General features: G+C 31.5%; 1 protein-coding gene, 1 non-coding gene and 1 pseudogene across 2 annotated transcripts in view; all 3 read left to right on the forward strand.

Annotated features, from left to right (window-relative positions):
* LOC147075864 (uncharacterized) overlaps positions 1-8,181 on the forward strand; it is a 125,155-nt gene extending 116,974 nt beyond the window's left edge. The window contains exon 6 of the mRNA XM_085942017.1: positions 6,443-8,181. Coding sequence (XP_085798143.1) covers positions 6,443-6,683 — 241 coding nt within the window. The 3' untranslated portion in view covers positions 6,684-8,181. The remainder of the gene's footprint in view (positions 1-6,442) is intronic.
* Positions 243-304, forward strand: LOC147075865 (small nucleolar RNA SNORD36). The gene has a single exon (XR_015070004.1). It is a non-coding gene; the product is annotated as a small nucleolar RNA SNORD36 (small nucleolar RNA).
* LOC147075866 (ATP synthase mitochondrial F1 complex assembly factor 1-like) lies at positions 492-1,606 on the forward strand (annotated as a pseudogene).
* Positions 8,182-16,265: the final 8,084 nt, after the last annotated feature.

Raw genomic sequence — 16,265 nt, forward strand, 5'->3', positions numbered from 1 at the left:
GTACGTACAATCGTACGTAGATATTATAGTCTATAATCTAGATTATGCAATTCAAGCACAGTGCGTTTTTATTTGAGCATCCAACCAACCCAATAGTTTGTATGTAAGGCGCCTTTGAGGGACATCGGCTAATTGAAGTGGATAACAGGTAAGTAGTAGATTTCAAACGATGAACTGCTTTCAAAAAGATCTTGTACATACAATATTAATGTCGAATACTATAATGAAATGGAATCGATTATATGCATTTGATGTAAATGGATGTGTTAAGCTGAAACATCAGTGAAGTGTAAAATATTGCATATTGACACAATGGGAGATACTATTCAGGCGCCAAAATGTACTCCATGCCAGTTTGGTTCTGGAAGTAATCATGTCATCGTCGTACATCATACATAAGGATTGCAATAATACCGAATGAAAATTTCACTACCGGGTTTTCGGTATTTCTTATTTAATACCGGTATTTCTTAATATAGGTTAACTATCTGTCAGCTGGGATATAGTATTTTACCATTTTTACGAATAATTTCGTTATATTTGTAAAACATTGGTGTTTGTTATGGCATTGGCATTTGCCAGATTTTGTAGACTTGTATTTTTCTGATCTATTATGACGTCTAGCTCCAGGGCTCAAAGGGTGATGGATGACTTACAGCAAAATCCATATTACGAAAAATATGCCCAAAAGATTGCTGCGTTGCAAAAGACATCTCCAGAAGAATTTATGGAGAGAATAGAAAGGCAGGAAAAATCTCAACACCCACAACCAAGTGACTCTGGAGAGCGTCGTTACGCCTCAGTTCTTAAACCCAAAGAAGCTTTAAAAGAAAATCTTTCTCCATCCCAGAAGAAATTGGAAGAGATATTCAAAATAGAGTTAGTGAAAGATAAATGTGCTTCCGAAATCAAGGAGATCTGGCAAAAGTATCACATACAAAAGGACTATTGCGGCAACCATACATGTGGATATTTATAGAAAAATGATGTAAAGAGTTAAAACATATCCAACATTCTTATTGCCTCTGCCGCGCTCGCAAGGATATGAATTTATTATATGCTAGACATCTGCAAATAGCGTGTATTTTACCACACTCTTGTGTTACCAGGTACACAAAGAAAATGCTCCCGAATGTCTGCAAATGGTGCATTTTGAAGAACTAGCTGGTGACAAAGGGATAGTTTTAATGAGAGGAGAATTCGATAAGAATGTCGTTGACGCGAGAGAGGCACAGTGTCTCGCTAATGAATTCTAGATGTACCTACTACGGCCAAGACCAGCCATCCAAACTACGATTGCTCGAATCCTTTACGAATGCTTCTGATAGTTTTAAACACATTCACACCTTATAACAGAATTAGAAAATTTAAGTATCGTTCAACCAATCATCCATACCGACAAAGCAGCAAACGTCACTTCTAAATAAATTGTATTATTAAATATCGATCGTTGTAAAATGAGATTCGTAGTTTAGTTATTGCTTATAACAATATATTATATCGATAATGTGTGAGAGTTTTTAACTAATTTATTGTTGGGAAAATTCTGGCAAAGGTGTGGTGGCATCTGGTTGATTTTGATATCACACACCTAGACTGTATATATCACTGCGAGGTGTATAAACACCTGTGTGCGAAAAGAAATGATGTCCTAAGTTAGACATAGTTCACCCAGTGTTTCTCATCTTTTTTGCCGACCACTGAAAATAACAGAAACGTTTCGCGAACCGCTAACACAGAAATAAAAAATGTTATTTATATTGTAACGAATAATGGCGCGATTGATTACATTATGCAAAACCATTTATCTATTTTAAGAACAAAAACACAATGCTAAACACTTGCAGGTGCAAGATTTTATTGGAATTTGTGGATGCCAAAAATTCGCGGACCACCAGAAACTACTACTGAACTACTTATGAAGACCGGAAAATCAAGGCACGGTTGATGCAGTGAAATAAATTCATGAAGTGGCCTGTGGCCGACTTAATTGTGCCCACACATTGCGTAGGTATATGACAGTGGTGAGAGGTGAAGGAACGCTGTTCAGATCCAACATAAATAGTGCACACCAAACATTGTCAGTCATGATTATTTGTTTTTATTGAGCTAAGAATACAAATAGCAAATGGTGCTGGTTATTTTTTTAAATTTTATTAAACCCTGTCTAACCAAACCATATTAGTTAAGGTATTCTATGGATGATCCAACAAACATAGTGCACACTTTTTCAGTCATACCTATCTGTTTTCTTTGAATTAGGAATACGTATTGCAGATGATGTGGTTGGTTTTTTTAAGTTCAGTAAGTCCTGCCTGAACTAAACCATAATAGATAAAAAGTATTCTTCTATCTATAAAACATTTAATGGCATAATTTTAGATATTTTATAGATATGTAAATATTTTGTACCACACGGTAGCCGCGCGGCTTAAGCGTTGGACTATCACGCCGTGGGTCCCAGGTTCGAATCCTGGGTCTGGAAAGTACACATATTGTTTGTCAATTTGTGTGTGAGTCAGGGTATGGACCTAATAGGTTGAGCAAGTGACTGACATCCATTTCTCGTAAAAAACAAAATCTGTTAATACAAACCTCTACTCTGTGGAGGCCCATATGATCCTATTAGGATCGGACATGGTCGAAAAAGATTTTTTAAACATTAAAAAAACAGAAGTAGGTGCTTATCAATAAATATAGCTATTAAAATCTTTTTAAAATATTATTTTATAACAAAAATCTACATACATACACATTATTTTATTATGTTGACATTTAAAAATATGTATTGATCATAACTGTAGAACTAGTGATTTTTTACAAATAATTTGAATATATTGATAATTTTAACTAAAACCCTCAAAATTTCATCAAGCGCAAATAAGTTAGGCTGCAGGAAAAGCTTCTTAAATTCAACTCTTGTACAGTCAACAATAATTATAAAAAAAATTTGACAATTTTCGTCACGGATGATTTCTATTTCGAAATAATATTATGATAATTCATTGCAACAATCACAATCACAATCTAAATTTATTTGATGAAATTTGGTTTATTATCTTTTTACCTCTGTTGGATTCACTCAACATATTTGCATTTCAGCAGCACATAAAACGTAAACGAGTGTACTTTCTTAATACCGAAAATTCCGGTATTTTGAATTTTTAAAACCGGTATTTCGGTATTGATAAAAAATGGAATACGAGTTTTGCAATCCCTAATCATACATCTGTCAATATTGATATTTTTTGTCCAATATAGATGTTATTATTGACTCGCTCATTTTAGGTGCACATTATTTAGCTCAGCAAAGCAGTTTATCATTACTTAATACGTATACGTATACCTAATCTGAGGGGGCAGGTAGGGTAGTTTTAGAAAGTTCTTTGTAAACCTATAGTATGTAGATTGTAGTTCATAAAATAATGCCTATTCGGAAAATTGTACGTATGTAGTTCACCGTATCAAGGTTCACGGTATTTTGTTGCATCAGACACCGATGGCCATGTCGTGTAGCATTGAGATGTCTTGTCTAAATAATACACCTACAATACGTAATAAAAATAACTGGAATACAAGGAACAGACTGAATAAAATAGGTACGTAATTAAATTAGAAATACAATCATTTTGTATTTATTTGTATTAAATTATGAATGATTCAAAAGTCGGTTAACATGTGGGTGATTGTAAGTATCTATACAATATCTGATATTTTATACCAGCATTGGAGCACGCTTTTCAATAAATTATCAAAATTAATGACCAAATTGGAACGGTGAATAGTTAATAAATATTTTCCACGTAAATAAATATTTGGTGATTAATAAATTGTCGTAGAGTCACCAATCTTTTGTAACGTATATTTTTAATTTTGTTTACTGTTTAGGTAGAAAATAAATAGCCAATTTAATATTATAATAGTTATTTGAAACTCTTTCCATTATTAATAACCTGACATAATAAAAATAGTTTTTCTTTAAAAAAAAAACGTGTGAAAAAATGATGGATGTAGTCGCGGAAATGTACTTTTGTGTAGCGGAGGTACTCAGCATCAGGCGACTGATGCATTTGTCATAGAAAATTGTCCAACGAATAAAACAAAATAATTATAAATCTTTTTAAAATAATATTCCCGATTTAAGTATACAATATGCTGAGTTCTGTATATATCTACAGGAGTCAAAAATTGCCGTAGTTTATAAACAGAGGAAGGAAAAGGGGCGCTGCGCTAACCATGTTGAAAATATTGTTATTAAATGCATCCAACCTCTAATCTACATAAATCACAGCTGGCGGCTCTCTATGTAGGTACTAGAAGGAACCCTGGAGGGGAGAGATGTGGTTTCAGTATGTATATCAGATTAAAGTTTCTTGCTTTAAAGGCCTGTTCGGACTGTTCCAGTGATTTAGTAGAGTGGCGAGTGATTTAGTGAATTAGTAACAGAAGTGTTCGAACACAGTGCATTATTAAGTGACGTGTCAAAATGAACAGAGCGACGGATATTTCAAAACGGACACCATTCACGCGACACGAGAGTGCTGCCGTCTGACAGATAAACTTGTAACTTCAAAAATAATTCAAATAACATACTATTCAAATAAAAATGACGTAATTGAATAGATTTATGCTCCAAATTTTTATTGATGAATACTAATTTACATAGGATACCTACCTATTATATTTTTGTGGTTTCTTAAATTTTTATATGCTTACCTATGTATTTTTGTAGTTTGTTTAGGTAATAAATATGTACTTTATGCACACTAGAATAATGTGTACCTACCTCTTTACCTACTCTCAATAACAACAAGTTTTCTGTGAAATATTGCCATTATTTATCAACGTATTAATCAACAAATTATCCACACTACCTACCGACATGACATAATATCCTTCATACTGAGTATACAGAATAAACGGAATAATAAATGAATATAACTTATAAGATAATGTGTACCTCTTTACCTATTCTCAATAACAACAAGCTTTTTGTGAAATATTGCCATTTATCAACGGATCTATTAACACACGTTCGCGACGGTTTGTCGCATTCAAGTATAATAACTATAAATTATATTATTTCGAGTAGTATCTTCGCTCCAACGCTCTGCCATCTCTGCGGCAGTCGGCGACTAATGAACTCGCCTGTTTAGACTTGTTTCGTGGCTTGTTTAGTATATAGTGAGAGGTGGTGGGGGTCGTTACTCGACCGGAATAATAGAATAAAATGGATCGACTGGACTTACTAAACTACTCGACTAAATTTGTCTGTTCAGACACGGTTTTTTACCAAATCACTCGTTACTCTACTAAATCACTGGAACAGTCCGAACAGGCCTAAAGAGTGTGGTTAAGAACTTTCATCCATCCTATAAAATTAATAATGGCCGCAGATATCAGAAAAAGATTCTACACCAACACCATAATAAAAACTACGCAATAACTTAAATGTAATTTATAAAATATAAATTTAGTTATCTTGTGAATTTATTATTTTGACAGCTTTAACTTCGTCATTGACTTTTTTATATACTTACGCGGGAATTTTATATTCCGAAACGACTATTGTATTAAACGCAATATTATTATACTGATCGACTGTAAAGTTGTGATTGAGATGCATGTCGCTTACTGTCACGCTGTCGCGGCAACAAATTTAGTCTATGGTTTCGTCATTTTGTACGATCACCATCTCTGTAAATTCACTGAAGAATGACACTGATGAAGAGTGCCAACTATAATGTATTAGTAATTTGAATTATTGTTAATTATTATTCATGCTAATTTCCATTAATTTTAACAGTGTTTCTACGCATGCGTACGTTAAAATTACTTGCGATATGACATCCATAGATAATAGACAACATTCTTATAGAAAATACATAGTGCCAACAACTAAAAATAAAAAAACGTGATTTTGACATGATTTGAAAAAGTGTAGACATGTGAATTATGATAAAAATGTTCAAAACGTCATGAAGGTGTCGATGCAGTGCGGTTCAACGTGGAGTGACCTCGTTCTGGTGATTTCGGTAGATTTTCCCAACTGACGATGTTCGTTTAAAGGTTCAAAATGTGCTACGGGATGGGATCATCAGTCTGATAACATTTTAAACACCAAGAAAAACGACATTATACACTTTTTTCTCGTAGCGGCAGCATACTGTACGTCACGTGATAGTAGGCGACATGCACCTCAATTTGATCAGAATTTAAGAGTAATTTATTTTTGCATCGCTAGTGACGCCAAGTCGGAAATGTATAAGTACAATAAACACGTCAAATCCAGAAATCCCAATGGTTTAATATTAAATTTTCTGTCAGATAAAAAAAAATTCTGTCAGATAAAAAAAAGTAGTCAATCTAAGGCTACCAACTTTAAATAACTTTTGTATCAATAGAGTATGTATAAAACATTATTTTTTTTCTTTTTTTACAGTGCGAGGTTTGGCTTCAATCGCTGTGTGTCGTACGCCTCTCGAGCGAAATGCGACAGAGGGGGTGCCGTGATGCTACGCCGCATCTCAGAGACGCTGTCAAATGACCGGAGATGTGAGAGATTCGACCCAACACCGTGCTCGGCCGGAGGACTTATCGTCGTATCGAGACATAACACCACAATCTTGTTCGCTCTCGTGATATCTGTGTTATTGTATAACCTTATGGTGAAACAGTTTTAAGCGGATGTAAATATATTTTTATTTATTTGGTTAGTATTTATCGATTATTTTGGTGAGTTAAAAAAAAAATCTTGCCAAAATATCATAATCATAATGCTTTCATTTATTCACTCGCATGGCAATTGATATTCGGTCAGATAAATAAATTAATTGAAAGTATTTTTTTGTTTTTAAATTTATATATTGAAAAGCTCTGAGAACTAGCAGAAGCTTTGAAAGATAAATTTACTTTTGATACATCTACGTCATAAAAAAGTTAGTCACTTATTTTTGTTATACTCGACGCGTTCATAATATTATTAATTAAGTCTTTCAGCGCTAGGCGCGTAACCATTAGATATTATTAGCATGATAATTAAATGTGGTAATTAATTAGTAATTATCTGGTCAGCAGTGAATGTGTTAGAAATGTATATATTCTATAACGACAGTTTTACAATGGATGCCGAAACAGATATTATCTTATATACAAAACATATACAATTTTACAACAGTAAAGTTTCATGTTTCCCTGCGTTGCCACGTTGTTTATTATGTACACTGTAAATATCAGTTAATTTATCAATATATACCTTTTCTAATTTTCACAGAACAGATTATTATGGTGCCGGTGGTAGGTATGATATTTTAATAAAAAATGAACTTTGAATACAATATTTTATGCAATCCTGTGATTCATCGTGTCAGATAGTCCACTTATATTACATTTCTAGTTTTTGATCACATATATTTCGTTTATGAGTGTGCAAGTTTGCCGCTCAATGTAGAGCAGAAGTTAGCGCACTGCACTCCTTGATCGGTGGTTTGCTGATTCCCCACCACTGGAATATTTTCAGTTTGCTTCGATTTGGAATGGAAATTGTATTTTTTTTATTCCGATGAATGATAGATAGCACTTTATAATGCACTTAAATTTTCAGCGCTAAAGACGCGCTAGGCGCGTAAACATTAGATGGCCATTAGATACTATTATCATGATAATTAAATGTGGTTATTAATTAGCAATTATCTGGTCAGCAGTTATTGTGATTAATTAATCGAAGGAGACCCAGATTTATTGTCAAAAAGGACAAGATGAAAGAGGCCAAGCAGCGACCAACTCAACCACAGACTATCCTAGCGTATTAGCAAAGATTCGATTCAAAATATATTTTTTTCAGGCTTATTTTTTGAGTTAGAGAATATTTTTTTATATCTAGCCACTTTCAATAAGTTAAAATCACTTTGATACTTGTGTAAAACTACTATATAAATGTTATTTGTCGAATGTGTAAATTGGTATCAAAATAATTAATGTTTTTGGTTGGATCCGATGGTAAATGAAATTATATACTCACTCCACCTGACGAGTTTTCTGCCATTTACCGTAAAGTACCACTTAGTATGACACTGTATAGGGAAATAACCAAAAAACTAAAATTAATAAAACACCTACTTACCTACTCCAAAAGAATAACTATTACATTAGGATATAATTCTTCATATTATAGTATTGGCTAATATTTCAGTTCTGTTCGGCACCATTACAGATTATAGACAGAAAGGAATAAGAGGTAGACCATCTATCTCTACAACAGTAACAGTGGATGCAACCTTTTTGAGTAAAAGTTTCGGTTACTATACTCTGATCTTTTAAACCCATGAAATACTTATAGGAAAGATAATATTTATGATGAATTTATTCAGACAATCAGCACACAAAAAATGTATTGAAATTCTATAAAACTAAATTAACTTTGAAAAGGTAGGTAAGGTAGGTAGGAATGATGCTTTATTTTATAATTTTCAATATAACACTCATAATATCGTATTTTTCATTATTATTTTACTGGCAGCAATTAATATACCCCTTGTCAAAAAACATGACTATTTCCTATCATTACTATTTCCACACACTGTGAAAATCGAACTGACAAAAACATAACTATTACTGTACAGTTTATTTTAAATACTTACCATATTATAAAAAAAAATACTAACCAAATACATAATATAAATTTACGAAAGTCTTATTGTAATATTCCGATGTACATTCCAATTAAATGTATAGAGCATGATATTATTAATTATGTAATTTAAGGATGTATATAATTTATAATAAATTTTGCACAATAACAACAATAATATTATTAATAAACGTTATATTATATTTTATGATTTAATAAGTACCTACCTATTATAAACTCGATAGATGTTTTAATTAATTGAGATTTTTTTATGTACCTACTGAAATATAATATTAACAAAATATTATGTTATTGAAAAAAAATCCCTTTGATCGTGTGAGCCAGCGGTCAGAGTGATTATAAATTTAACTGTTATATTCGCGATATAATATTAACACTTAAAATACTAAAAACATTTTTTTTAATGATGTCGATACATATTGTCCGACAACAGGAAATCACCGATAACAGGAAGTCGCTGTAGTCACATGTAGAAGACTCCTCACCGACGTACCTGCCATGGCGGCAACGCGTGCTAAAGACGTGCTTAAACAATGTATCGCTTCTCTTTTTAGACTCCTTTTCTTCATCGCAATAAATCAAAATTTTACTATTAATATTTTATCACTCTTGATTGCTTTAGACATATTTTCATTACAAAAAGTTTCAAATTACCTAAATTGACAGATATGTACACCACGGGAGTGGAAAATGAAAATATAAATTTGGGGGCGTTCCACATTTGAAAACGAAAATGCGACTAGCTGCACTGGAGGGAATTGTTAGTTCACAGTTTAAGCATGTGGAGAAAAAGTTTTTGTACTACAATAGAGTCACCAGTTTCAAAAGTATGTTTATAAAAATGATAAGTATACAATTTTAGCCTTATAGGAAATTACATCTCTCTGTCAATATTTATATACTTATTCAAATGTTAGTCACTCTATATTATATATATATAAAATATTTTTTACACATAATAAATACTAAAGAGTTATGTTTAATATCAATCAAATTATCTACCTATTTAGAAGTATTTTTTTACAGATAAATTTCTTAATGGTCTACGAGTATATTGTTGAATCTAATAGAGTTTTATTTTACTAAACATATTAAATTATGCTGTTTCTGCACAAATAAATTGAATTCAAGTCAATAATAATTGTTAAAATATAATAGTATTTAAAATAAATGTTAAATGTTTAATATTCTAAGTATATAACAAGAAAAATGCACAAGATTTCATATCTACATGTATGAAAAGGTTCAGTGTTGTGATGGACCCATCTGATTTTTTATAGTTTGAGCTTAAAACTACTAATTATTTGAAGGTTTAAGCAGCGGCGATTTTTTTGACGCAGATGACTTAATCGATTCGTCAGAAGATTTAAAAAGTGGCCTCAAAACTGTTCAACCCACTCATATAATCAATATTAATACTATCGACCGAGGGTACTTAATGGAATTTGAATTTTAATTCTGATGGATTTAAGTTTTGTACTATTCCATTTTAGTCGTTTTTTGCGACCCGGGATTCACCTTTCGGCAGCTTTAGGCGCACGCGTAGGTACTCACCAATAGTAAATACACACTGGCAATGAAAACAGTTAATTCTAACTTATATAATAAATTAATACAATACAGTAGGTAAAAAAATTTAGATTTAAAACTTAAAAAAAAGTTAAAATTAACTGTATTCGTTGTCAATGTGTATTTACCATTGGTGAGTGTGCATGTGCCTGAAGATGACAAAAGGCTAAGCCCGGGACGAAAAAATGACTCAAATGGAATAATACAAAACCTATATATAAATTATACCAACATGTTAATTAATGTTATTTTAATCAGCGATAAGTCAGTGCATCGGTCCTCTACGACCTACGTCATTAAATGCGCCACTGGGTTTTAATTATTTTGCTACGCTGGCGACTCTGACAGAGCCCACTTTCAGTTTTGACATACATGACTGCATCTTAGCAATATAAGAGACCATTGACTGCAAACCGCTCCGTACCGATTTATGGCCACCTCATTGGCTGCATACCGACTAATAACTAAATAGTTCAAGCAATGAATGACCCCGATTTCAAATTTCGTAAAACCAATACTAGTACTAAACTTATGCTAAATTATTAATTAAACCCATCCTATATTATTGTTTTTCAATGATAATATTATGTTCAATTACTACTTATATTTTTTTTTTACCAGAAAACCACCAATGCTGAATGAATTTTAAATAATATAAGTGGAATAATTGTCATTATATCATGATATTTGTTTAGAATTAAATTAATATTTATATATATATTATAATTTAATTAAATTATATTAAAGTAATTTCATATATATTTGTAGCATTAATGACATTATATTTTTATTAGAATGTGAATATTTTATAATTTGTGTCACAAAACGTTAAGTCCAGTAAAACAATGTGTTACAAAATCATGATTATAATAATTAAAATAAAAAAAACACTTATTTTATTAGTGACATATTACTGACAAGTGATTTTTTTGTGTTATTTCCAAGATATGATGTTATATTTCAAGATTAGTGTCATTCTTGCGACGTTTTTAATCGAATAAAAACTAAAAACAGATTATTCTTCAATTATTAAAAATTAGTTGAATGACCAATAGTAATTCGAAAAGTCAGTAAAAACATAATTATTTCATAACCTTCGTTTCAGGAGATATAAAAACTATCTCATTTTTTTAATGTTCGAAATTCAATATTTATGCGGTTTTTGAAAAATGATGAGACGTATTCTTCTTCTTTCTTCTTTCACCCTGTCACGTCCCAACATTGGGGCAAGCACAAGTTGGCGCCACTTCCCTCGGTCCATCGCCAACTCCTGTGCCTCCCGCCATGTCAGACCTGCAGCACGTAGGTCGCTTTTGTAGCATCGCTGCAGGGTGAGGGAGGGCCGGCCACGGCGACGGAACCCTTGAGGCTGTGCCAAAAGGGTACGAAGTGCCGCACTCTTTGGCGGCATCCGGAATACATGTCCCAGCCACGTATTATGATTGAAATAATACTGTTATGAATTTTTCGTACTAAATTATAGATATTATTTATAAATGTAACAAGATAAATCCAGTATATTATGATCCGGGAAGAGAATAGCATGGACTATGTACGCACAGGTGAACTATACGAATATATTTCATTTCGCTATATCAACCACAAATCGATAACAACATTGTTTTTTAAAGAACCTGAATCAATCAATACTGAAGCATAGATAATATACTATTTCAACGCTACGCGGAGCATATGGATCTATTGAGTAAAGATTTTTTTTTTCATAATAATATAAAGTTGTTAGCTTGCATTGCATTGAAAAAACACTAAAAATGATTTTGCCAGACTTGGAAACCAGTGACCATCATATGAAAACTCTTCTACCACACCACAGAGGGAGAACTTTTCAGTGACATGAGCTCAAGTTGATATCTAAAGGTTCTAGTAAAAAAAACTCTGAAATTCAGCTAGTGTGGTTACCTTCGCAGTGGATATTGGCTAACACTGCTGTTTTAAGACAGATAGACGTAAGCCATTTAATCGACCTATTAGGTCCATAAAACACATGTTTAAAAAAATGCGTGAATTTTACAGACTCGTAATTAATTCGTTCTTGGGACCCACGACTTTATAAGCTAATTTATTACCATTCGGCTATAGCATGCGAGGACATCACATGGACACTTTATACTTATAGTACTGAACTGCTCCTAATTTTGAAATTGACAAAGCATTATAATATCACAATATAAATAAATCCCTGGCTATAAGGAAAATAGGCGAAAATTTAACGTGGCAGAAAAACTAAGCATACAAATTTGATAGAAAACATTGCAGAGTTCAGCGTTTCTTTTTATATAATATATTATATTAATAATATATGATTACTACTATATTTTCATTTAAGATGTGTAATTAATTATCATTTCCTGTAATAATATCTAATATGGTAAGCGGTGTTTATCTTAGCGGCTTGGATGTATAGTCTGGCATAATTTTATCACATTAATCATTAATCTAATATTTACAATGTTTAACGTTATTATTAAATTTGTATGAGATGTTTATATTGAATATTTGGTAAAGCTTTATAAAAAAAAACATGAAAATTTATTGTACTTAGCATGAAAATAATATTTAATTATGTAATTATGTGAAAAAAATAGATTTCTGCACTGTTGTAATGTATTGCATGAACTTTTCAGTTAAAAGAAAAAAATAAAATTTATAAAATCAATGTAATATTGTGAAAAAATATATCAAACATTAACTAAGGTCTATACATTAAATGAATGTAATGTAGATTCTGTGGGTTAAAACCATACATATTTGGGATTGTGTAATGTATTTTATATTATAATATTGAAATATGAGTGGTTAAAAATATAAAAGTCATTTAGTAATTATTTTATTATTATCAAATTCAGAATTTAATTGATAACTGTGCTGACAAACAATAAAAAGTAAGTATATATTTATATGATGATAGTGTTTAAAATAATTTCATTTGTAGTTGTTAGGTATATATTATTATTTATTTTTTTAAATTATGTGATTGCATCGGATATTATTATATTTATGTTATAAATAAAACGTATTCAGTTGACAGTAAACGGATTGTTTTTTTAGAACCACAGTAAGTTAGTATACCACAAAATTGACGTTACAAAAAATACTCATAATAAGTCTCTCACGTAAGTATATAATATTTTTTATTTATGTTCTAATATATGTTGTAGACACTTTTTAAAACATGTGAGCCTATTCTATACACAATGCGGCTATCGGCGGCTATCGATGGTAGTTTATCATATCAATGTGTTGAGGCGGTTAATTGTTACAATAATTTAATCGTAGACACTTAAAAAAAATGCTATGTTGCTATGTTTTAACAGCAGCACTCTCTTGTCTGTGTAACCTTTTAGAGCGAGATAGGCAGTTCTTTAACTTACTGCAACAAGTATAATACCTCAATACATAAAGATGATAAAATACCGTCGATAACCTCCGGTAGCCGAATTATGTATAGAATAGACTCACTGAATATTATATATACAATTTAAAATATATAATATTCAACAAAGATTTATTCATAAAATAATTAATGTGATAAATAATTTTATATATAAATGATATCCACATTTTGGATTGAAAATTTCCATATAAATTTATCAATTTAAGGCAATGATGCCATCTGAGTGAGTTTATATATTGCTCATGCGTTAAGTTTCAAATTTTGATGATACAAAGCAGCTATTATAATAATATTATAGTCAGATTCAATTGTACTGGGGGCTTTCAATCCAACATTTCATTAAATTTGGAATCCATTAAAACTTTAGGACTTTACTGCTCAGTAACATTTAGTATAATAATTAATCCTTTGTACTACAACTATCACTCGTACAATTCAAACGTTTTCCATTATCTTATTATTTTATTGTATAACTGATCATACTGGTTTTATTAATTTAATTGACAACGCCGCAGAAAAGGTATGAAATTGATTAAAATTCGCTGGATTTTATGAAATCACTCTTATATTTGTATTTTTTACCACGTTCGACCCTTATATGATCGTATGGACCTCCATAGAGTAGAGTTTTGTATTAACAGATATTTGTTCTACGAGAAATTTATGTTAACCACTTGTTCAACCTATAAGGTTCATACTATGAGTGAAAAACAAATTGAAAAACAATATGTGTTTTTGCCAGACCCAGGATTAGAGCCTGGGATCCACGACGTCATAGGCCGACGCTTAAGTTTTATTGAAGTAGATATATCAGTAAGTTTCTTTACTTTAGTGTATATTTAGATATTATGATAAATATGAGCATGACAGCATCTGTACCAAAGGCTACTGTGATGTACTCAATTCCAATAAGTAGAGTTTGGTACTGTAGTCTGTATCAAAAATTTTGAAGTGTGGTCGCCAAAAGTTACGTCGATATAGCCGTGAAAATTGCCTCTGATTTTCTTCTTCTGATAAGTAAGGTTTGTCAAAACGCATCTGGGCATTGATAAAATTAATTGTTTGGTTTATAATACAATATATATTATATTAAAAAATAGGTGATAGTGTTATTATGAAATGAAAAATGAGTATCTTTTGTACGAAGTGTATACAAGTACATATTAGCGAACTTGGTTGCGAATGTTGCGATATTAAATTTATGAGTCCTTTTGTTCTTTCACTTGAGTATTTACATATAACAGCAAAGCAAGAGAAATCAAATGTAATATATCAGCTAATGAAAGATGGGTACAGTTCGGTTATGAGGAATACAGCGGAAAACACATTTTGAAAATAGCCGATATACTGAAATATTCGTTAGGTTAATCTAACCAAACCTAACCTAACCTAACACAACCTAAACTAAGCCAAACTAACAAATAATCCAGAATATCGGGTATTTTCAAAATGTGTTTTCCGCTGCATTCCTTATAGCCGAACTGTACCGAAAGATGTACTCTGGGTTAATCTTATATGAAGTCTCATTTATATTGAAAATAATAATGACAAAACGATTTATTCAGCTCCGGTTATGGCATTCTAAAGAGTATGATTATAAAAAGTGTCATGTACTTAGGTAAGTAACTAAATAATGAAGAAAATCTCTTATTTGTTCATATCACGATAAGAATTATGCATGTTACTTCAAGGGGTTTGTTTGTTTCCATAGTATCTGGCGTGTAAATTTTCAAAATTTTAAGTGGGGGAGAAAATTGTTGGTATGTATATTTCGAAAAAATGTCCATTAATTATAATTATCATTATTTTTAAGGCGTCGGCATTGGTGGAATTAACCAAATCTAGCGGATACCAGTAGTATCACTGACTTCCGTATTTATCCTACTCACTACTTAGAGCTTATTGTCACTTTAACCGCAGACCCCCGCACTTTGTTAGATAATTTTTCCATACCAAGACACTCTGCACTTTAGCTATATCTATGATGACTTAAAAGTGATATAACTACGGGTGCTCATAAGTAATTACAAGTGTTTATCTTGTCTTTTAGATATTGCACGTCAGAATATTAAAGGAAACATTGTATGCCTCAAATTATTGCATAAATTCATGAGTGACCCAGGCCTTGTGTATCTTAGAATGCCAAGAGGAAAGGAATTAACCCGTTAACAATTTTTTTTAACAGCCCGGGTCACGATCATCAGTTATAAACCAAGTCCATTCTGTTTATTTTTGGATAAGCTAGGTTCAAACATAATATTTGAGTATTTATAATTCTGTAAGGGTATGATTGCAATTCTGAATTGTTATTTTGAGTACATTTAAGTTATTATGTAAGGGAAAAATTACCCTTGCAGAATAAGAAATACTCAAATAATATTTTTGAACCTAGCTTACCCAAAAATAACCAGAACGGACTTGTTTCACTATGCTTGTGAACTATTCATTATAATCCTGACAACAAAAAGAAATAAGTAAAATTTTATTCATATAATTAATATAATATATATATTTTTTTGTTCCTGGGGGCTCAAAATAAACCCACCTCCTAGTGTGTGTATCTGCACAGTATTCAAAATGTATTTATAAATTCTCTAGTTCAGAATACGGTTGATAGTTTATCGATACTTT

This window comes from Rhyacophila brunnea, unplaced genomic scaffold (assembly GCF_057557595.1).
Source record: "Rhyacophila brunnea isolate RB1 unplaced genomic scaffold, BYU_Rbru_1.0 scaffold_14, whole genome shotgun sequence".
In the NCBI taxonomy this organism is placed as follows: domain Eukaryota; kingdom Metazoa; phylum Arthropoda; class Insecta; order Trichoptera; family Rhyacophilidae; genus Rhyacophila; species Rhyacophila brunnea.